The sequence below is a fragment of the Elephas maximus genome, chromosome 24, assembly GCF_024166365.1.
Source record: "Elephas maximus indicus isolate mEleMax1 chromosome 24, mEleMax1 primary haplotype, whole genome shotgun sequence".
NCBI classification, from domain to species: domain Eukaryota; kingdom Metazoa; phylum Chordata; class Mammalia; order Proboscidea; family Elephantidae; genus Elephas; species Elephas maximus.
Window position 1 is genome coordinate 48,669,394 of NC_064842.1, and position 24,320 is coordinate 48,693,713.

The 24,320-nt window shown below is 40.5% G+C and overlaps 2 protein-coding genes across 3 annotated transcripts in view; one reads left to right on the plus strand and one right to left on the minus strand.

Moving 5' to 3' along the window:
* Positions 1 to 16,230: 16,230 nt before the first annotated feature.
* On the minus strand, positions 16,231 to 21,002 carry LOC126066862 (proline-rich protein HaeIII subfamily 1-like). Its single transcript, XM_049868285.1, has 2 exons — positions 20,977 to 21,002; positions 16,231 to 17,491 (listed from the first exon to the last, which is right to left on the minus strand). Exons 1-2 carry the CDS (start codon positions 21,000 to 21,002, stop codon positions 16,231 to 16,233), a joined length of 1,287 nt encoding a protein of 428 aa, XP_049724242.1.
* The window catches only part of RNF2 (ring finger protein 2), a 47,837-nt gene continuing 40,143 nt past the window's right edge, over positions 16,627 to 24,320 (plus strand). Inside the window, exon 1 of one of the 2 annotated variants that reach the window (XM_049868345.1) lies at positions 16,627 to 16,818. The gene's annotated coding sequence lies outside the window, so the exon portion shown is untranslated. The remainder of the gene's footprint in view (positions 16,819 to 24,320) is intronic. The other variant, XM_049868344.1, reaches the window with a different exon arrangement.

Sequence of the window (24,320 nt, forward strand, 5' to 3'; positions counted from 1 at the left end):
TTGTTCTCCTGTGATATATATTGTCTAAATTGACTATTTAAAAAATATGTATCTTACACATAAATATATCGTAAAAACAAACTGTAAACTAATTCTCAACTACTTTCAAGAAAGACATCTTAGCTCCATTGATTGTCAAGATAATTTTCCCTCAAAAAGAGAGGAACGCTGGCAAATTTATTTCATGTCATGCTTTTTTTTTTATTTCTAAGCTTTTTTTTTTAAGCTTGTTTTCAAAGCAAAGCATTTATTATGAGAAATGTTTTCTTCATTAATAATTTTGAAGTTTTTGAAAAATAAAAAAGTAACCATAGATGGATAACTCATGTTGGGCTAATATGGAAAAAATGAAGTTATTTCCAATACTTGAAAGAATTAATATCATTTAAAGCATCAGTTAAAAAAAAAAAGCAAATGGCTGAAGAAGATATGCTATTTAATCCTAAAAAAAAAAATTTTTTTTTTTTTTAGTAAAATGTACTGTTTAAATTCTAGATGAGAATGGTACAAATGGAGAAGTATAAATGTTAATGTTTACAAGTCAGAGCTGTATTTTCCAAGGAAGTTTTGCTTTAGGTTAAGTTTAAATTACTCAGAAAAATCTTGAGCCTCTTTAAAAATGAAAATAATCACATCTCAAAAACCAGAAATTTCAATAATTTCCAGATTAAAAAAAGGAGTTCAAGTTAATTTGAAAAGATGATTGGAAAGTTTTTACTGTAGTGTACGACTAGAATAAAAAGAAACTTCTGAACCACCTACAGGTCCTGATTTTATACTTTCAAGTTGGGACCACATTGCCCTCCTCTGTTCATCATGGGATGGCCTCCTCCATGAAGCACACATCTGGTTTAAGTTCCTGCCACATGTGATAAATCAATACACAGCAGAAAATAAATGTGGAGGACTTTCTCCCTGTAGGCTTTTGCTTCTATTCTTTTAGTCTCTGCAAGTCTGATGATTTTTCCAGCTTAGTTTACCTATGTTACAGTAATAAAAGAAGGCCAACAAGACAGACTTTACTTTAGAGCTAAGAGTTTATCTCCAAAGGCAGTCAGCAGGAAACTTGAAAGGAGCAATCTCTGCTGCTGTGTCTTTATGAACTTTGGAAAACTGAACTCACCATTTCATGGAGCTGGGCTTCTCATATCACAGTTGTTTTTTTTATTTTTTATTTTTTTATCTAGAGACCCATGTTTAGTAATTGGGAATATAATCATTGTTGTCGTTGTTAGGTGCTGGTGAGTCAGTTCCGACTCATTAAATAACCCTATGAATAACAGAATGAAACATTTCTGGGTCCTGTGCTATCCTCACAATTGTTGCTGTGTGTTATGGATTGAATTATGTCCCCTCAAAAAATGTGTGTATCAATTGGGCTGGGCCATTATTCCCAGTATTGTGTGATTCTCCTATATGTTGTAAATCCTGGGCATCAGTTGTGTTAGTGAGGCAGGACTCAACCTATAGAATTAGATTGTATCTTGAGGCAATCTCTTGAGATATAAAAGACAGAAGCAAGCAGAGAGACAAGAGGACCTCATGACACCAAGAAAGCAGCACCAGGAGCAGAGAGAGTCCTTTGGACCAGGGGTCCCTGTGACTGAGAAGCTCCTCGACCAGGGGAAGATTGAGGACAAGGACCTTCCTCCACAGCCAACACAGAGAGAAAGCCTTCCCCTGGAGCCAACGCCCTGAATTTGGACTTCTAACCTGCTAGACTGTGAGAAAATAAATTCTCTTTGGTGCAGGCTACACCCCAGGGAAACTCCCTTTACCTTGGATCAGGGAGGTGACCTGAGTAAGGGTGTTGTTACAATCCCACCCTAATCCTCTTAACGTAAAATTAAAATCACAAAATGGAGGACAACCACACAGTACTGGGAATCATGGCCTAACCAAGTTGATACACACATTTTTGGGGCGACATAATTCAATCCATGACAGCACATTACCCAACATACAGAGTTTTTGAGGTTGTTTGCTATTAGCACAGTTGTGAATTTACCAACAATTCTTATCATTTACAGGATTAACGATAATGCTGTGTGAATGGAGCCCGTGAGAGATACAATTCCACAGTACTCGATTAATAATGGGCCCCAAAAGGAGACCTTTTTCCTATTGCTTTACTATTGTTGGCCTCATCACATTTCGTATGTCTCCCCCTCAAGACGCTGAGTTCTTTCAGGATAGGGCCTGTCTTATGTCTCTTTGAATTGCTGAGTTTAGTTGATGGTAGACTCAATAAATGCTTGTTAAGTGAATAATGTATAAATGGACATGTGTGCAAATACACTCAAAACATCAATTTTACACTTAAATTTTATATGCAGTTTTAAATAATTGTAGAATAATTTCTTTTAATGCCTCTGGGTTTGGTAAAGCATCATAGATATCACAGCTACAAATAAAAAGATAGTTAATGATCACGTATTGTTCTCTGTTTACATTTCAAATAAAAAGGAGGTCCAGTTTAGACATTTTACATTTGAGGTGCCTACTGAGATCCAGATGGAGGGGCTGCCTAGGCAGTGCGACATATGTGTGGAGTTCAGGGGAGAGGTCCAACCAAACAACATAAAATTGGAGTTGTCAACATGTAGTTGGTATTTAGAACTGTATGACTGAATAGGATAACCTAGGGAGAGTATAGATTAAGAGGTGAAAGGGTCCAAAGACTAAAGGAATTTAGAACTTGGGAAGGTCAGGAGAAGCCCACAAAAGAAACTGAGTTGGAGAAGGTCAGAGTGTCAGAGAAGTGAGGAGAATCAAGAGAAAGCCAATCATCACACCCATACCTCTTCTCATTGTCCTTGGGTCTTTTCATCAGCTTCTGATTTTCTGGTTTTTTCATATCTATTTCATAAACTTTTTCTCATTTTGTTAAGCTGTTTGGATACACATCTCCAGTTTTCCTAACTGACCCTCTGCTTGTCATGACCCTCATTCCAATAATTCTCTATTTTTTGTGTATCTTCAGATTGGCCCACATGTAATTCTGACCTACAGTCTAGGTCTGGGGTGTCCCTTTGCCAGCCTTAGCTCTCATCATCCATGCTGTACCTCGCCCTCATTCCTAGCCTTCTTTGTCATCCTCTCCACTTCCAGGAGAAGGAGGGATGTTCCTGGTTTCAGACACCCTGATTCACTTTCATGGGGTGTCTTGCACCCCCTTAAACTCATATTCAGCTCTGTTTTCCTGAATTGTATTCTTGCCCCAGCTCTGAGCATTTGGCCACCTCGGACAAGCAACCTGCCCTTTTCAACCAGTCTCTGAGTCCCTCTACCTTTGCACAACCCTGCCCCCCATTCTACCCAACAGAAATGTAAATGTTCTTGCTGAGACCCCTCTGATCTTTTGGGCCAGATTTAGAAGGAGGTCAAGTCCCCTGAACCCAGTTTGATATACTGCCTAAGTTCTTTACCATATGGTGATCTCGTAAAACCCAAAAACCAAACCCATTGCTATGGAGTCAATTCTGACTCATAGTGATACTATAGGACAGAGTAGAACTGCCCCACAGGATTTCCAAGGCTGTAAATCTTTATGGAAGCAGAATGCCACACCTTTTTCCCTTGGAGTGGCTGTTGGGTTTGAACCCCCAACCTTTTGGTTAGCAGCTGAGTGCTTACTGCTTCACCAGGGCTCTATCTCACAGTATCTGGAAAATAAAAATTCCCTGGAATAGAGGAGCATAAAATGGGAAATTTGAGTATTTTGACTCTCAACCAATGATACAGCAGCCGCTTCCAGCAATCATGTGCTGAATCAGTAGGAATTTCTTAAGGGAGTGTTACAGAGTCTAATTAGCAAACAACACTTGATATTTCCCCTAGAGCCTGTGGGACATAAATGAGTAGGAGGAGAACAGAGTCCCTAGACAATTAAGTAAGTCCTAGAACTTACTACTCTTTTAAAGGGCTGGTATTTGAGGGATTCATAATCATTGTGTGGTCCCTGTTTAGCCTAAATTCTCCCTAAGTAGGGCTTAGGTGGGTAGGGCTTAGGAAGGTTTAGGGGAATGGCCATTTGAATCCTTTATCTCCAAGGTCACTACACAACAACTAGATTTCTAGAAACAAAGTAAACAATTTTCAAGTTTTTCTATTTGTTTTGGCTAATAATGCCTGATCTAGAACAGCAGTTTTTGCTGTTCTGCGTCAGTCCTTCAGTCAATACTAGGTAGATATGTACTAAAGTTTTCATACATATTAATTAGATAAGCTTATTTTTATATGCTATTTTATCTCTACTGCTTTTATGATAAAGCACAGTGTTTTATTACATTGTAAAACATTCAAATAATATAGAAATTCGTAATTTAGAAGTGAAAATCTTCCCTCAAATGTAATTGCTCTTAATAGTTTGGTGGATTTTGGGGGGAATTTTCGGTTTTACAAAAATGGGATCATACTGTACATATTACTAGAGAAGTGTTTTTTGTTGTGTGTGTGTGCTTTATTTAATAATGTATCTCTGAAATCTTTCTGTATCAGTAGTTGTGCTTTATGTCATTCTTTTTAGCAGCTATATGATATAGTACAGAGCCCTGGCGGTGCAGTGGTAAGAACTTGGCTGCTAATCAAAAGGTCAGCAGTTCAAATCCACCAGCCACTCCTTGGAAACTCTATGAGGCAGTTCTACTCTGTCCTATACCAAAAACCCAGTGCCGTTGAGTCTATAAGGTTGCTATAATTCAGAATAGACTTGACCACGATGGGTTTGGTTTTTTGGTTTATGATATACTACTGCAGGGTTAGATCAAAATTTATGTAGCCAAAATTTTTGTTACAATTGCAGGCAATGCACAGTTAACATCTGAGTACATGTTTCTTTGCAGACTTGTGTGAGTACTTCCGTAGGATACATTCCTAGAAATGGATTTCTTAGGTCAAAAGAGATACACGTTTTAAATTTTGTGCGATAACTGCCAAATTATCCTCTAAGAGGTTGTACCATTTTTCTTGCTTATGGATAATGTATGAGGTATCTGTGTTTATAAGCATTGACCAACAATGAGTATTATGATCGCTTTAATGTGATATGTGATATGATGCGCATTCTAAAAATATTATTCCAACAATTAGATACTATTCAGAAGACATATAAAGCAAGTATTTGGTCATTTAGCAACAGATTTTTGGAAATTGTAATTATTACCGTTATTTAAAGGCATACCAAAAGCATCTTAGGACTAAGGCAAAATCTCTCTCTCTCTCTTTATAAGCCAAAGCCATTGCCATCCCGTTGATTCTGACTCATAGGAACACTCTGTATAGGTCAGCATAGAACTGCCCCATAGGGTTTCCAAGGCTATAATCTTTACAGAAGCAGACTGCCGCATCTTCTTTCATGGAACAGCTGGTTAGCAGCCAAGCGCTTAACCACTCCTCTACCCACACATCTGTCAGTTTGTCCTACTGTGGGGGCTTGTGTATTACCGTTATGCTGGAAACTATGCCACCGGTTTCAAATACCAGCAGCGTCACCCATGGTGGACATGTTTAAGCAGAGCTTCCAGATTAAGACAGACTAGGACAAAGGATTTGGCCGTCTACTTCTGAAAAGAATTAGCCAGAGAAAACGTTATCAATAGCAGGTGACCATTGCTGATATAGTGCAGGAAGATGAGCCCCTCAGGTTGGAAGGCATTCAAAAGATGTCTGAGGAAGAGCTACCTCCTCAAAGTAGCGTCAGCCTTAATGACGGGATGGAGTCAAGATTTAGTGACTTTCGTTTGCTGAGTGGCACCACTCAGAATGAGAAGAAACAGCTACAAACATTCCTTAATAATTGGAATGAGGACTGTACAAAACTATGAATCTAGGAAAATTGGAAATCATTCAAAATGAAATGAAACACATAAACATCAATATCCAAGGATTGCTGAGCTGAAATGTACTGGTATTGGCCATTCTGAATTGGACATTCATACCGTCTACTATGCCGGGAATGACAACTTGAAGAGCAATGGCATTGCATTCGTAGTGAAAAAGAACATTTCAAGATCTATCCTGAAGAATAATGCTAACAGTGATAGGATAATACCCATACACCTACCAGGAAGGCTAGTTAATATGACTATTATTCAAATTTACACTCCAACCCGCTAAGGCCAAAGATGAAGAAACTGAAGATTTTTACCAACTTTTGCAGTCTGAAATTGATTGAACATGCAGTAAGGATGCATTGATAATTACTAGTGATTGGAACGTGAAAACTGGAAACAAAGTAGGATTGGTAGTTGGAAAATATGGCCTTGGTAACAGAAACATGCCAAAGATTGCATGACAGAATTTTGCAAGGCCAACACCTTCTTCAATGCAGATACCTTTTTCCAATAACATAAATGATGACTATATGTGGCCCTCACAGGATGGAATACACAGGAATCAAATTGACTACATCTGCGGAAAGAAACAATGGAAAAGCTCGATATCATCCGTCAGAACAAGGTCATGTGTTGACTGTGGAACAGACCATCAATTGCTCAGAAGCAAGTTCAAGTTGAAGCTGAAGAGAATTAGAATGAGTCCACGAGAGCCAAAGTACAACCTTGATATATCCCACCTGAACTTAGGGACCATCTCAGGAATAGATTTGACACATTGAACACTAATGACAGAAGACCAGATGAGTTGTGGAATGGCACCAAGGACATCAGACATGAAGAAAGCAAGAGGCCATGAAAAAGACAGGAAAGAAAGACCAAAATGAATGTCAGAAGAGACTTCAAAACTTGTTCTTCAACGTCGAGGAGCTAAAGCAAAAGGAAGAAATGATGAAGTAAAAGAGCTGAACAGAAGATTTTGAAGGGCAACTTGAGAAGACAAAGTATTATAATGACATGTACAAAGACCTGGAGTTAGAAAACCAACAGGCAAGAAAAAGCTCAGCATTTCTCAAGCTGAAAGAACTGAAGAAAAATTCAAGCCTCGAGTTGCAACAGTGAAGAATTCTCTGGGGAAAATATTAAACAATGCAGGAAACATCAAAAGAAGATGGAAGGAATATACAGTCACTGTTTTGTACCAAAAAGAACTGGTCAATGTTCAACCATTTCAGGAGATAGCATATGATCAGGAACTGATGGTACTGAAGGAAGAAGGCCAAGCTGTGCTGAAAACATTGGCGAAAAACAAGCCTCCAGGAATTGATGTAATACCAATTGACATGTTTCAGTAAATAAATGCAGCACTGGAAGTGCTCACTTGTCTATGCCAAGAAATTTGGAAGACAGTTACCTGGCCAACCAACTGGAAGAGATCCATATTTATGCTTATTACAAAGAAAGGTGACCCAATAGAATGTGGAAATTATTGAACAATATCATTAATATCACACGCAAATAAAATTGTGCTGAAGGTCATTAAAAAATGGCTACAGCAGTATCGCCAGGGAACTAACTGCCAGTAATTCAAGCCAGATTCAGAAGAGGCTGTGGACAAAGGGATGTCATTGGTGATGTCAGATGGATTCTGGCTGAAAGTAGAGAATACCAGAAAGATATTTACCCGTGTTTTATTGACTATGCAAAGTCATTTGACTGTGTGGATCATAACAAATTACGGATAACATTGTGAAGAATAGGAACACTTAATTGTACTCCTGAGGAGCCTGTACATAGATCAAGAGGCAGTAGTCATTCAAACAACAATACTGCTTGATTTGAAGTCAGGAAAGGTGTGCATCAGGGTTGTATCCTTTCACCATACTTATTTAATCTGTATGCTGAGCAAATAATCTGAGAAACTGGTCTATAAGAAGTCTGGGGTATCAGGATTGGAGGAAGACTCATTAACAACCTGCATTATGCAGATGACACAACCTTGCTTTCTGGCAGTGAAGAGGACTTGGAGAACTTACTAATGAAGATCAAAGACCACAGCCTTCAGTAGGGATTGCACCTCAACATAAAGAAAACAAATCCTCACAACTGAACCAATAAGCAACATCATGATAAACAGAGAAAAGATTGAAGTTGTCAAGGATTTCATTTTACTTGGATCCACAATCAACATCTATGAAAGCTGTAGTCAAGAAATCAAAAGACACATTGCAGTGGGCAAATTTGCTGTAAAAGACGTCTTTAAAGTGTTAAAAAGGAAAGATGTCACTTTAAGAGCTAAGGTGTGCTGACCCAAGCCAGGATGTTTTCATTCTCGCCTCCTATGCATGTGAAAGCTGAACAATGAATAAGGAAGACCGAAGAATTGTGGTGTTGGTGAAGAATATTGAATTTACCACGGACTGCCAAAAGAAGGAACAAATCTGTCTTGGCAGAAGTACAACCAGAATGCTTCTTAGTAGCAAGGATGTGGAGACTTAGTCTCACATACTTTGAACATGTTATCAGAAGGGATCAGTCCCTGGAGAAGGACATCATGCTTGGTAAAGTAGAAGGGTCAGTGAAAAAGAAGAAGACTCTCAAGGAGATGGATTGACACAGTGGCTGCAACAATGGGTTCAAGCAAAACAAGGGTTGTGAAGATGGTGCAGGACCAGGCAGTGTTTCATTCTGTGTTACATAGGGTCGCTATGAGTTGGAACTGACTCCGTGGCATCTAACAACAAAAACATTTATGTATATTTAATACAAGTATACTACATTGTGTCAGGCACGATGGCCCATTTGCAGATGAGTAAAGACTACTCTTTGCCCTCGGGCTTCTTTCACTCTGGTGGTGGGGAGCTACTCACACACTACTAATCCAAGCAAGCAAATGGGCAAACAGGCAGATGCTAAATGTGCCCCGAGAATAGAGCCGGTCAAGCTTCAAGTTCCAATTGGAATATGAGAATTAAAGTACAGTGCTTTAGATTTTATTCTGAAAGTATGATAGGCCTCTTTAAAATCAACATCCAAATAAAGTTCTGCTTGCTAACAGGGTTAACAGTATCCTAAACAGAATATTGTGACAAGAGGGTTCATTTACAGCTATCCTTTTTCTCATTCTCATCCCTTATGCAGCAGTCGTCATTATCCTTAAGGAATCAGAGTCAATTCTGACCCTGCAAGGATGACCTATGAAATGTGTTTAAGAAAGTGATAAAATAAAAATTTTCTACACACAGACTAGACATCCTTAGAAAATATCTACTCCTGGATGTAACACATAAACCTTGGTATTTCAGATTGATCAGGATGGTTTTTCAAATTTACGTAAATTATAGCCTACTTTAGTATGTTATTCAATACACATTTAAATGGTTTGCTTTTGTGGAGTGTAAAATGCTAATGACTCAGCAGATGGGTACTGCATGGGCTTCCAAATCTTGATTTAGTCTAAAATTATAATTAAATTTTCTTGCATGGGTGTGATTTGGCAGTTCTTTTAAATTTTTTTACTAAAAAACTGTTTCTAAGAACTGTGTGAGATAAGAGATGTCTTTACTGTCTACCCTCTTATGCCCCACAAAAACCATTCTAGTGCCATGCTTCAAACAGAAAAAAACTAAAATGTCCAGAAAGTCAGTTTGGATGAATCACAACATGACTTAAATATTTTGTACTCTTCATCTGTGCTTTCCTCCTGGGATCTTCCAGCGTCGTTTTTCAGAGGAATTTCCATCTCAGTTCTCAGTTTCCACCAGAATTATCTATTCTTTGTTAGTTTTCAGGATGAATCTGGATGTTCCTAGATTCAAGGCCGAGGCACAAATCTCATTGCTTGCAGGAAACATTTTCAAAGAAAGAAAAAAAAAAAAAATTGCAAAGGTTTGTTTGAATGGAATGACATTTCTTCATCTTAGGAAGCTAAAACCAAAAAACCAAACTCCTTGCCAAAATGAAACTATCGAGACTCATAGCGACCCTGTAGGACAGAGTAGAACTGCCCCACAAGGTTTCCAAAGATCGACTGGTGGATTCAAACTGCCGACCTTTTGGTTAGCAGCTGAGTTCTTAATCACCGTGCCACCAGGGCTAAAAGCCAGTTATTATTAAATCATACTTCGTTTTATATTTGAGAGTGGACATTACAATAATATCTCCCACTTATGTAATGCATTGTTAACTACAAAGAAACAGCTATTTGTGCTGCAACAGAACGAAATTTTTATTCACTCTGTTGACTTTTCAAACACATGCTAGTTTATTATTTTCATAAAATGCACTAACAGATGTTAGACTGAATGTAGCCACATCTGGGACATATAAAATACCATTCCAAGTCTCCTAGGGAGAGAAACAGCAGTATTATTTATTTCTCCCCAAAAGTCTTCCTAACTGGACCAGCTCATTTAACCTGTTTAACTTCTTTAAGTTGAATTGTTAGCAAATAGGAGTAGCACCAATTATTTTGGTTGTTTGGGGAATATATGAAAGAAAAATGAACTAAAACACCAAGGAAGCACAAACAGAACTCACTATGCTAAAATACAAATAAAACTTCACTAAAGCTTTTGGCTAGAGCTATATTTTTTCAGCTGAAGAGGTTGTAAATCTTGAGTTGCCTGCTTCCTGAGGCCACTTTGAATTATGGGTCTCTTGAATTATGTTCCTGCTTAACTTGGCTCTTTCAAAGAAAACACATATAAAAGATGGCAAATAAAGATTTTGGTTGGGGATAATAGTATATAAAAAAAAAAAAAAAAAATAGTATATAGAGATGGTTAAATCCCTGACTATTCCAGTCTTCTAGCCTACCTTTTACTTCTGTTTTTTTCTTAAAGCAAGTTTTCTAAGAAAACAAAAACAAAAAGTGATGGTTTACTATCAATGCACTATTTTATTTGTTTATTTTTAGATAATATTGTATTTTTGGTGGAAGTTTACACTGTAGATTAGGTTCCCATTCAACAATTGTACACAAATCGTTCAGTGATGTTGGTTACGTTTTTCACTATGTATGAACATTCTCATTATTTCCATCCTGGATGTTCCATTTCCAGGAATCTCGTTTCCCTGTCCCTTGCCTTCTCACTTTTTTTTAAAAGTAATTATTGATCTTTTGGTTTCATACAGATGATTTTTTAAAGGAGCACAGTACTCACAGGTAATATGCTTTGTAAGCCAGTCTGTTATATAGTTGAAAGGTGATCCCGAGGATAGTTTCTATTCAAGGTTTAAAGAATATATCAGGGCAGTAGTCTTGGGGAGTCCTCTACTCTCAACCGATCCAGTAATTCTGGATTTTTTAAGAATTTGAGGTTCTGTTCCACATTTTTCTCCCGTTCTATCAGGAACCATCTATTGTGGCCCTGATCACAGCCATCTGTAGTGGTAGCTGGGTACCATCTAGTTCTTCTGGTCTCAGGGTGGATGAGGCTGTAGTTTGCGTAGACAGTCCTGTAGACTAGTTTCTTCTCTGTGTCTTGGGTTTCCTTCTCTCTCTTTTGGTCTAGACCAACAGAGATCATTAATTCTATTTTAGTTGGCTGCTATATTATTATATTTAGTATCATCTCTAATTACTTGAAAATAGGCCACACTGAGGATTGTTGTGAGGAAGCTCTGGAGATGTTTGTCTTATATATTGCTTATCCACCAAAAAAAAAAGGAAAAATACCGAAGTTGTGGAAGCAGCATAGTGCAGGAAGGCAGGTGTAGCATAATGGAAAGTATTCTGGACTCAGTCATGTACCCTAGGTTTCAGCCTCAGCTCTGCCACTTACTAGCTCAACGTTTGGGAGAGTTATTTAACCACAGAGGTTACAATTTTCTCACCTATAAAGAAAAAAAACAGTTGCTGTCAAGTTGACTCTGACTCATGGTGACCTCACATGTGTCAGAGTAGATTTTTGGGAAGTAGATGATCAAACCTTTCTTCCGAGGTGCCTCTGGGTGGACTAACCTTTTGATTAGCAGCTGAGGACTCCACCGTTTGTACCACCCAGGGACTCCTTCTCACCTAGTAAGTGGGAATATACTCTGGAGGACTGTTCTGAGGATTCAATGAGTAATGGATATAAAAGTGTTCTGTAAATTGTGATACATAGATTACAGTTATCAACCGAGTATTGGTGGCCTGCAATTTTCATCTCAGGTAAGCAGATAATAATTAGACACTTGCAGCACAGCTGAAAAGAAATCCATGTGGCAGATATGGAATAGGCAGGTGTGAGTTTCTATTTAAAACATACTGCCTAAATAGAAAAAGCCTCTGAAGAGACTAAATGTAATCTTGGTAGAAATTTCTGTTCTTAAGTAATAAAAGTGAGGGAAACCAAGCTCATATGTGCCTGGAATGTAGTAGATGCTCAATAAAAGTTGATTGAGCCAAAGTAATATCTCTAATGTTTTGGTGCAAATGGCTGATGTGCTCAGCTGTTAACTGAAAGGTTGGAGGTTCAAGTCTACCCAGACATGCATTGGAAGAAAAGCCTGGTGATCTACTTCCAAAAAATCAGCCATCAGAAACCCTAGGAAGCACAGTTCTACTCTGACACACGTGGGGTCACCATGAGTCAGAATCAACTCAATAGCAACTGGTTTACCACAGTAGAAAACTAGTGTCTTAGTCATCTAGTGCTGCTATGCCAGAAACACCACAAGTGGACGGCTTTAGCAAAGAGAAGTTTATTCTCTCACAGTAAAGTAGGCTAAAAGTCCAAATTCAGGGCATCAGCTCCAGGGGAACTCTTTCTCTGTCAGCTCTGGAGGACGGTCCTTATATCCTCAATCTTCCCTGGTCAAGGAGCTTCTCAGGCACAGGGACCCCGTGTCCAATGGATGCGCTCTGCTCCTGGTGCTGCTTTCTTGGTGGTATGAGGTCTCCCACTCTCTGCTTGCTTCCCTTTCCTTTTATTTCTTGAGAGATAAAAGGTGGTGCAGGTCATACCCCAGTGAAACTCCCTTTACCTTGAATCAGGGAAGTGACCTGAGTAAGGGTGGTGTTACAATCCCACCCTAATCCTTTTAAACATAAAATTACAATCACAAAATGGAGGACAACCACACAATACTGGGAATCATGGCCCAACCAAATTGATACACACATTTTTGGAGGGACATAATTCAATCCATGACAACTAGTAAAGAAGTATTTTTTGAGCTCATTTAGAGTTGCTTACCCAGTTCACCGTGTAATTAGCATGGTACTACTTCTAAAGTCTGGAGGGGAAAAAAAAAAAAATTCTTTTGTACTAGAGGTCATCCATTCATCTACCTATCATATTATGTAGTGTTCCTGCTGTAAGAGTATTATGGAGTATTCATTTAATCTTCTCCTAAAATAGGATTATCACTTTCAATTGGTACATTTAACATGAGGGCACAATGTTAGTAGAAAATGTGTTTCAAAGTGATATCCCTTTTGTTAAGTCAAAAATTAGCAAAAAGAATGTAGTCAGGATATGTCAAATCCTGATATACTAATTATGAGTTTGATATTGGTTTAACATACAACTAAAACAAAAGAGAAGAAAACGGAAATCCACTCTTTTTACATGACAAAACCCGTGTCTGTGAAGTCAATTTTAACTCATAGCAACCCTATAGAACAGAGCAGAACTGCCCCCTAGGGCTTCCAAGGAGCAGCTGGTAGATTCAAACAGCCAACCTTTTGGTTAGCAGCCATAGCTCTTAGCCACTGTGCCACCAAGGCTCCTTTTACACAACAGTCAACTCTTAACCAAGTACAGAGTTAATTCTTAAAAACATAACTTACTTTAAGTCACTCAAGAAAGCCAGTGTATGGAAGAAAAAGAATTTTTTCACAGCATCTAGGAGCTGCACTGGGTAGGAGCTGCTTGGTGGGTCAAGACGGTTGACATCAGTATTGTTCACTAGTTCACTAATTGCTAATGTTACTAGTTCTGGCCAATAAAATGTGAGCGGAAATCTGTTTCTAGTCCAAGCAGCTGTTAGCTGTCGTTGAGTCGATTCTGACTCAAGGTGACCTCATGTGTGTCAAAGGTTTTTCAGGACGGTGATATTTTGGAAGCAGATCGCCAGGCTTGTCTTCCAAGGTGCCTCTGAATGTATTCCAACTGTCAATCTTTTGGCTCACAGTCCCAACACTTAACCATTTGCTCCACCCAGGGACTCCTAAAAATACACTGCCACCCGAGTTGATTCTGACTCATGGTGCCTCTGGGTGGGCTCTAAGCAAACCACCAGCCTTTCAGTTTGCACCAAGACTGAAAAGTTCGTGGGGATTCTTGAGTCTCTTTCTTCCCCTGCCACAGAGGCTGAGCTGCTTCATTTCAGGTGTCGATTTACAAAATGGTGGAGGCTCTGTCACTCTGGTTCCTGGAGTAACTTGAACAGAGTGAGTCTAATCCACGTAAAACATAAGCAAGTGATGAACTTTTGTTGTGTTAAGCTATGGCGATTTTGGAGATATTTGGGAGTACACGGTAACATAATCTTTTCTGATTCATATAGTCAGGTAAAAAAAAAATTTTTTTTTTTTTTTTAAAGTCAGGTAAGGCCCATTTTACTCTCAGTGCTAGGTTTTGGAGTAAGAGATAAAGTATGTAAGACGTGTTCCATTAATTTGTCAGCAGTGTCTTTCACGATAAGGATGTTAGCCTGAGGTCTAGCTTTTTAATCACATTTAATCAGAATATCCCATAAGTTTTCCATCTTCCACTAATTCTCCTGTGAACTTCTTATAAGTACTATATTTAACTTTCATCCACAAAGTTCCTGTACTTTCTACAAATGATCGCTTTTCTTGGCATCAGTTGAATTGCTTAATCTAACCACACACATCTTGACTTTCTCAAGCATTTTAACTAGAGCAAAAAAAGTTCTCAATTATGAACTTCCTAAGCTCCTTTAACTGAAGTACACACGCAGTCATGAAGAAGGGAGACGTTTCTGCAACTGCACTGTCTCTAGAAAGCGTACTGTTAGAAGAAGGGAGAAGCAGAAACATCCCTAGTTTGATTTTTTTTTTTTTTTCCACATTGGAGGAAAAGCTTAGCCTTGAAGGCCTTGTAAAGTCAGAGAATTGTCATTTCTTATTTAAGGCTATAGATAGGTGAAAGTTTTCAAATCACTGAAAAAGAATAATGTCTTCCTCTTGTTTACTTTGACAATAGTATACATAATGTGTTGTCTTTAAAATTTTAACATCTGTCCTTTTTCTTTCCACCTATCCAAAGCTATCAGTCAAAACAGAATTCACATCGTAGCTCCCCAGGAAATCGTCCCTGAAAACACCAGTTGGAATTGGTCCTTTTCCCAAAATCCTATGTAAATTCCTATAATTTATTTGGCATCCTGTAGAGAGTTTATTATACAGTTTAACAGCTGGAAAAGACCAAAGAATCATTTGCAAATAAGGAAAATAAAGTCCAGTGGCGTTAAGTTACATAGATATGAATTGGAAGCTGCACACCTAGTTTATCCAGTTCCCAGTGCAGTGTCCATTCCTCCATGCTACAAGTGCCTTCACATTTACCACGTGGTAGCAGGGAGGTGTAGTGCTGGCTGCCAAGCGTAAGGTTGGTGGCTGGAGCCCACCAGAGGCTCCTCTGGTACAAAGATGTGGCAGTCCCCTTCCATAAGGATTACAGCCTTGGAAGCCCTCTAGGGCAACTGTACTCTGCCCTATAGGATCATGATGAGTCGGAATCCACTTGATGGCAATGCGTTTAATGTTGGTTACGATTTCAAGAGATACATTTCACCAGTAGTGTATGTTGAGGTCAGGAAATTCTTTCACTTGTTACTTCTTAAGCCTATAACTTAATTTATACACACTAAGCAGTGGATAATTGCTTGTGTTTTAAGTAACGATTAAAAAAACTAACAAAAAAAAACCCGTCGCCGCCCAGTTGATTCTGACTCATAGCGACCCTAAAGGACGGAGCAGAACTGCCCCATAGGGTTTCCAAAGAGCGCCTGGTATATAATCTATTACCTTTTACAGTCAGAAGTTCAGAAGCTAATACTGCAAGGGGCCAAGGAGATAGAAATAAAACAGTAGCAAGGTAAATGAAACGGTAAGAGCTGTTGAGAACAATCAGAACTCTCACATAACGTCGCTGTGAGTCGGAACCCACTCTACGGCTCCTAACACCAGCAACATAAGTCCAACCATGTTATTCTAGAACTGGAGGTCCTTTTCGCCAGGAGTCATTAGATCTTGTAGATCACTCTGCAAGGATGGAAAGCGAGTGTCTGCTGAGCGGGGTAGCAGTGTGCCGAAGTTGAGTTCGGGAGAAGTTCCGGACCTGAAAGGCTGATGATGGCTCCTACGGCTGGAATGGTTGGTGTTAGGTGAAGGCAATCACGGGACAGCCCAAGTCTGAGCTCGAGCCCCAGCAGCCAGTCAGGGAGGCACAACGGGTGGGCCCGAGCAGGGGCGGAAAGGGCTCCAGGCGTGAGAAGTGAGCGAAGGAGCCGGCGGCGGCGGCGGCGTCATCCGAGCGGGCGTTGCCTGGGGCTGGCGGTGCTCGGGGCGGGCGTTGCCTGGGGCTGGCGCGGCCCGCGGCCGGCGTTGTCTGCCCCGAGGTGGGCGCTGCGGGCGGGCCTGCCGGCCGGGGCGGGGCGGGACGGGGCGGCCGCTCGGACGCTCGGGCGCTCGGCCGCTCGGGCGCTCGGGCGCTCGGCCGCTCGGCCTCTCGGGCCCTCGGGCCAGCACGCGGCGGCGCCCCCTCCCCTCACGCCGCGCACGTCCCCGTCCCGCGCCCCCGCCCCCTCGCTCTCCTCCCCGCCCCCCGCCCTCCCCGCCGCGCCGGCCGAGCCGGCTTCCCCTCGGTCTCTCATGAATATTGAGCGGCCCCTGTTGTATTTCCCGAGCTCCATTGCGGAAGCCCAGGCTCGCCATATTGTGCGGCGGCGCCGGCGGCCGCGGCGGCTTGTTCCCGAGTCTCGCTCCGGCCGCCGCCAGCGGAGCCCCAGGCTGGGGCGGGAGCCGGTGAGCGGAGCCGGCGGGGCGGCGAAGGGCGCGGGAGCGGCGGGCCGGGGACGCGCGTCTGCTCGGCCGGGTCGCGGCCCGGCGACGGGGGTGTGTGTCCGCGGGGGTGTGAGTGGAGATGGCGCCGCAGCCCCCGGCCGCTCTCGTCGGGGGAGGCGGCTGCTCATTGTTCCCCTTTCTCCTCCGAGGGTCTGCGGGGAGGTGGGCACGGGAGCGGGTGAGCCCGGTTCGTGAGGACCAGCGGGCGAGGCGCGGGGAGCTCCCCCTCGCTGCCAGCCCCTCGCCGCCCGCTCCCGGCGCCGAGGCCTGGGCTGCAGTGCGGCCCCCACGCCTCCCGGGCAGGGGCTCAGCCTCTCCGGTCGCCGCTCCGGGGGCGAGCGGCGTGGATACGGGTTTTCCCCTCTCCCTCCCCTTCGGCGGGCGGGCGAGGGTGTCTGCACCGTGGGGGTGGGGTAGGGGCTTTGTGCAGGGAGGCAGGAGCCGGGGTCTGCGTGTGGAGTGGCTGCCGGGCGACGGGGTGCTCGGCTGCTGCGGGGAGACCCCTCCTGGCTGAGCGTTCCTGGAGTCCCGCCCGCCTGGTAGTGTGTCTCCCTTGCTCCTTCCTAAAGCTGCGAGGTTGCCCCGAGGAGTCGTAGGAGGCGGGGGTGTCTTCTGATGAACTCTGTCGCCTGCGCTGAAGTCTTAGGGTACCCCCTGTCGCTGGGTGGCCTTCACCTTGGTTGTCAGAATCGTTTCTTCCTACAGAAATCGCCTTCCAGCTTCCAGAGGTGCTCTTAGTAAAAATCGGTCCTTCAAACTTTGAGGTTCATTCCGATTATTTGCCCATTAAGACCAAATATAGGCTCATCTTCTTGAAGTCCCTTTGGGTACAGTAGTATGGACATCTGAAGTTTTAGCGATTTTACTTTGTAAAATCGTGTGAAAGGTCACGTTTTATTGAGGTGTGTAAAGAAACTTGCTTTGGAAAGGTTCGGTTAGCATTCAGCGTTTTCGTGATATACTGTAATATTTATTTAAAAACTTCTTTTAACTGAGGCATGATTTCAGTGTTTTAAACTGAGAATTTCGTTTAAAACTAATGTATGTCCGATTTGCGTTACATAATCTACTTTGGTAGTTCCAAGATGGTCAGCCGGAATAATTAGTGTAATCGGTAGATGATCTACTTTCCCGCACTTGCATTAAGGTTTAGTTATTGAATACATTAAGTATATTCAAATAGATAGCTGTTAGATCTTGGATCTTAAAATAAATACTTGATCCTTTGATATGAAGAATTTAGCCAACAGCAATATGACTCTTGACTGTTCTTCCCCCGCTCCCTTTGAAATTTCTTCTTGTCTCAATCAACAGGTAACTTTTAAAACCTTGATTGTATGCTTCTAACATACTTTTTAGTAAGGTAATGGGTAGTTATATAAGGCTCCATTTTCCAGGGTCAGCACAGCAAATATGGCCCCTCACTTTTTCTAAGGACATGAGTTAATTCATTTCCCTCATGTATCCTTGTGGAATCCACATCTAAGGTTAATTATAGTAGGTGTGAAAGTGAAACGGAGAATTTATGAAGAAAACTGCTTGCCAGTCATCCTTGAGTATTTGGAAAAATATGCTGATGGTTCTCTTCAGTGTGCTGCGTAGAAAAATCTAAGATTAGGATCACTAGCATAATGTTGTAGACAATGCAGACATTCAAAATCCTGGAAATTTTTTAGTTTTTCTTTGCCTGTGCGGAGCACTCAGATGGCTAGTTCCTGGCTTGAGTCCATACAATTATAGACCAGGTCAGCAAACATCTTTGGAATTTCATTTGTCTGTTACTGACCTTCACTGTGCAGTGTCAGTTCTATATCTTTGGCCTGATTTATCCATGATTTGTGTTTATATTATGCAGTCTTGGGAGTAAAGGTGATACATGTCTAATGAATAATATATAACCAGGTGTTTCAGTGACAGTTTCATTTCTGTACAGTAGCAAAAAAGCATAATTCCTTCTATGAGAATGAGCTAACATTAAAGTGTACTTCATTAAAATCAGTGTTTCTGGTATGACTTAAAGAACCTCAATTTTGTGGTGACTCATTATGTTCTGCAGAAACTAAACAATGCATCACAGTTTGCAGTTTTTTAAGAAGAAAAAAAAGATTACATGCATTTTGCACACATGCAGATCTTCAATTGGTTTTTAATTAGTGTTGATTATTACACGTACTGTAGAAGACATTGTCATATACTAATTATTTTCCTTTTTTAAAAATTTCTCTGAAATCTTAGTTATCATAGTAACTTACTGAATGTTTTTTTGTATTTATCTAGGTGGGTCTCCATGTAGTTTGGGGTACAGTGGTACAACCCCAGAGGGCCAGCTGTCTTGTCTGTTCCTCCCTCCTCCTCCATCCCACCTGGGTCCTCTGGTGCTTCTGAGTCTCTGTGAGGAGTATACTTTGGTTGATTTCACATGGATGTGCTGACTGTGGTAATGGATGTTTGGCATTAAGCAGGAGTTAGTTGATGAGTCCCTGCTGTTATAGGTGCTTAGGGGGTAGGTGACCCACTCTCCAGTTTTATGCTATGTGGAAGAACTCCAGTGGAACTAACCATGGACTTTCAAGTTTAGAATTGTTTTAAAATTTCTTTTGTCTTAGGGTGTTAGGCAGCTGATGTGGACTAGTACTGCTGCACCCAGTGATACCTCTGGCTGGGTGCTCAATACACACAACCCATTGCCATCCAGTCGATTCCAACTCATAGTGCCATGAAGTCGATTCCAATTCATAGTGGCCCTATGGGATGGAATAGAACTGCCCCATAGGGTTTCCAAGGCTGTGATCCTTACAGAAGCAGACTTCCTCCCGAGGAGCAGCTTATGGGTTCAACCTTTGACCTTTCGGTTAGCAGCTGAGTGCTTAACCACTGTGCCATCAGGGCTCTTTTGGGTGCTCAGTAGCAATACTTATTACTAAAAATTCTAAGGAATATTCCTATTTCATTCCAGGAATGGATTAAGAATGTGTTTGCTGCTTCTCCATGTTTGCTATTTTGTCACAATTTTAAAAAAGTCTGTATTAATTACAATAGTGAAAAATTATTTTTGAAATTAACCTCAGGTAAAATTAATGAGGGCATCCATTAAGTGAAGTAACAGACCGTATTAAAAGACACCTGAGCATCTTGGTCATTTGTTTTCAAGAGATGTGTTGCTACTTAGGGGCTCTCTTACAAGGGGAATTTCCCTTTGCTTCTGCGCTATAGAGTGGAGTTGTATTTCATGAAGAGGTTAGGTTCTAAAGTCAACGTGTAAAATGAAAATCACACATAATAAAAAAAAAATTATGCTTGAACATCCCTTAGGAAGGGAGAATCACAAACCAGTAAGCTCAGCTCAGCTTTAGTGTTGGAACAGATTTGTTGAGCATTAGATGAAGTAGTTGGCTTGCATTTAGGGGCCATGTGGAACAACACACAGAAAAACAAGTGTCTTTAAGGACGGTGTCATGCCCACACTGTGAGAGGCACGTAGGAACTAGACTACTGGAGAACAGCAGATGAGCTCCACCATCTCACCTCTTCACTGGGCGCGGTGTGTGCTTGGAATAACCTGCATCATTTATTTGTCACTTCCCCTCCCCCCCTTTTTCCCCTCTCTAAAACTGATAGTTTAACCACAAAGGTTAAAAACTTTTATACTGCACCTTAACAGAAGCAGATTTAAAGGGTTTCAAGTTGTCCTTTAAAGTAGATTTTATCTATAAGAATAACTCCAAACTTTCTTTACTTCTCCCCTTCACCGAAGCAGCAAGATGTCTCAGAGGAAAGCAGTTAGAATCACTGTGTTTAACAATATAGTAGGGTCCAGTCAGGAAAACAGAAACTTCAGTAGGAATTCCAACAAAGGGCATTTAATACAGAGTTGGTTAAGGGTATAAGAGCAAAAGGGTATCATTACAGTACCCAGAACCTAAGAACTCAGAAGAGGCTCCATAGATAGGGGGTTTGGACCTTTGAGGAGGTCAGTGTTGTTCAGCTGCTAGTACATCAGAAGGCGTGTGATAAGGCTGGTTCTGGAAGTATCAAAGTTGATTGCTGGAACCATTTGCTGCTGCCATGGTGCCAGGCTGCTGCTGGGGTGATGCTGACAGGAAATGAAAGTCCCCTTACCTGTCTTCCAGTTTTCTGATCTCCATTTACTACCCCCATTGGCAAAAACTAACTGGGAGCTCTCTAGCAAAGGAGTTGGTGAAATATAATTGTGCAGTCTCTGCTGCAGCAGTCACAGAGCAGAGACTACAAAGATGGTTTTGGAGTTGGGAGACAGTGAATAGATGACCTGTATAAATAGTGTAAGTTAGAATAAGAGTCCTGTCCTTACCTTGGCTGTTTGAAAAACATTTATTGAATATCTTCTGTATGCCCTACCTACCCAGTGCCAGGCATTGGGGAATATAAAATAAATTGAACAAGGTCTCTGCCCTTGAGGAATTTACAGTCTAAGTAGGAATGACAAATAAACTACCATACAGTATATAAAATGCAATAACAGATGAGTGATGTGCTTTGGAGACCCAAAGTACAGAATAACCAACTTGCCTCTTTTCTGTCTAGCTAAACTTCATGACTGCTATTTTCATCTTGTGTAGTGATCGAATGGAAACCCTGGTGGCATAGTGGTTAAGTGCTATGACTGCTAACCAAGAGGTCGGCAGTTCAAGTCTGCCAGGCGCTCCTTGGAAACTCTATGGGGCAGTTCTGCTCTGTTCTGTAGGGTCGCTATGACTTGGAATTGACTCGACGGCAGTGGGGTTTTTTTTGGTTTTAGTGATGGAATCCAACTTCATTCTCTTGACTGCTGTTAACTCTTGTGGAAGCCATATCTCTGAGGTGTCCAGTTTTGTCACGTAACCATAGGTATTGCATTATTAGTTAAACATTTCTCTGTGCTTTCTTCAACTAGATTGTAAAGTCCATCACTTTCTACTTTCCGTTTTAGCCTAGCCTGATACGGAGAACACATAGAAGGTGTTCAAGAAATGCTTATTTTTGCAGTGAATAATGGAAATTAAAATACTGATTTAAACATTGTTTCCTTCTTCCAAGTTCATTAAAAAGTAGTTAGGGTAAAGTGTTACTTGACTTTTTAGAAGTGAGAATTGGTAAAACAGTTTAGTTTAAACTGTGTAACACCAGTAGCTGATCTAGAAATGGGACTTTGGATTTCTGATTTACTGTATTACAGAGCCAGCAGTTCCAGCATTCATTTTGACAGCTACATAAAACTCTCTCCTACCTTTTTTATTATTTTTATTTTATAGCGGAATGTTCTAAATCTTGCTACTATATGGGGGGGGGGGAGGGAGGAGGCAAAGACAAGTCCCTTGTCTTATTTCCTAAAAAAGCCAAAAACATCATGCATTCTTTTACGTTATTCTTTTAAATTGTCCACACTGTCTCCTTTTTCCCTTCTCCCTTTATTGAGCATTACCTCATTTAGCTATTGTTGGAATGTGCAAATCTGCAGTATCATTTTGACTTCTTTTTAGAAGACTGTTCTGCTTGTTTCCCCCCACCATACCGACACCATGTTAATTTAATTTAAAACCAACAGATTCTTCACTTTTAAAAGATGCATGCCCCCATACCAGTAATTGCATGAAACCTTCAGTATTTACACACTATTTGCTGTATAGAGTCTAATTCATTCTGGGACGGCTGTCTTGGAACCTAGCCAAATGTTGTATAGAGGGCTTCACTACATGACAGAAGGAGTAGTGTTGTATAGTAGAAGGAGCTTCAGAATTGAAGGCAGGAGCTTTGGTTTCTGAGTCGGATTTCACTGCTGGTAAGATTCTTGTCCTTTCTGAGGCTGTTTTCTGTAAAGTAAAAATAATACTTCCCTAGCTGACTTTACATGTTATTTGTAAAGACATAAGAGGTGTAATGTAGGTGAAAGGGTTTTTGTAAACAGCAAAGCACATTGTAAATATGAGGGATGTGTGTGGAGATAGATAAAAAAAAAAAAGAGTGAGAGGGTGATCCATGACAGGGATCCTGGGTATAGTTTTTATGTCTGCTTTCAATTTTTGAGTATCCATGTTTAAAAGAAAGTGCTTGTGGTGGCAGTGGGTTGTGGGAGGAGTTGTGGATATCTATAACCTTAGTTTTCTCAAGTCTGGTGGATAATGTAGCATACCCCCTCAACTCCCAAATAAATTGCCTTTTAAGGTTGACATACCTCATCAGTTTCTTTTAACAGGAATTAAGTACCTTGATCATACTATGAGACAGTATCCCAAACTTTTATTATACATGTAGGAACAAAACTACCACATTGCAGATTGTTTAAATGGCAAGGGCCTACAGGAGATGGGGAAATAGATATTATTGCTGTTTCGACTGAAAATTACCTATTGTTTAGTTTTGTTTTAAATTTTTCAGAGTTATTTTGTAATAGCTACAGAAAATCTCTGCTTTTAAACATACGCTTAGCAAGATTGGAAATTATATCTGTTGTTTAGGTTTACTGAATTTATGGGGACCTTAAAAGTTTTATTTAATTAGCATATTTATGGACAAAACAGGGCTCACTGAATTAGTGGAAAGATGCTTTTTATAAGTTACTGTCCTCTAAGAACATCTTATGTGACTGTAAAGTAAAGTAACAGGGTATATGTTGTTAAAAGCATTCAGATGTTGGCAGTTGACTATTGTTTAGAATATTAACATTAAATTTCTTTATTACTATATAATTGTATTAAAATATAAGTCCCATTTGTCACTTGGGTCAGTGATAATTTATTGGTATAGCCTTCTTAAAATTTTTTTTTCAGAAGTTTCCATTACTTTTGAAAGGTGAATATTACAGTTTCGTATAATAAATATAACATGACTATTAATGTCAATTTAATTAATTCTGAAGTTTTCTGGATACTCTGTTGGAATAATTATTTTAGGAGAATTAAGACAGTGTGCCGATGAGGAAAAAAAAAGGTTCCATGGAGCAAATAAGATGTTATTAATTTCTTAAAAGAATTAATTTTAGTTTTAAGCCCTATGTACAATATGTTATTTTCTGCTTTCAGGAGTAGCTTAAGAGCTAAGATGGTGGGGGAGAAGATCTATAAATTAATAATTAAATGGTTTTATTTGAATATTAGGGAGCTCTGGTGGTACACCATTAAACGCTTAGCAGCTAACCCAAGGGTCGGCATTTGGAACCCACCCAGTGGCTCCGTGGAAGAAAAGACATGCAGATCTGCTCCCATCAAGATGACAGCCTGGAAAATCCATGGGGCAGTAGTTCTACTCTGTCACAGACTTGAGGGCACCTAACAACAACAAAGTGAATATTAAAATAATTTTGAGTTGTCACTTTATTTTTTAAAAAATTACCTTTCTTAGAAATTTTTTTTGCAAAGTTAAAGAAGTAGAAAGAAAAAATTGTCCCAGTTTCAATTCCTCTTAAATTTTGATATATTTCCTTTTGGAAATTTTCAGGTTTTGTTTTC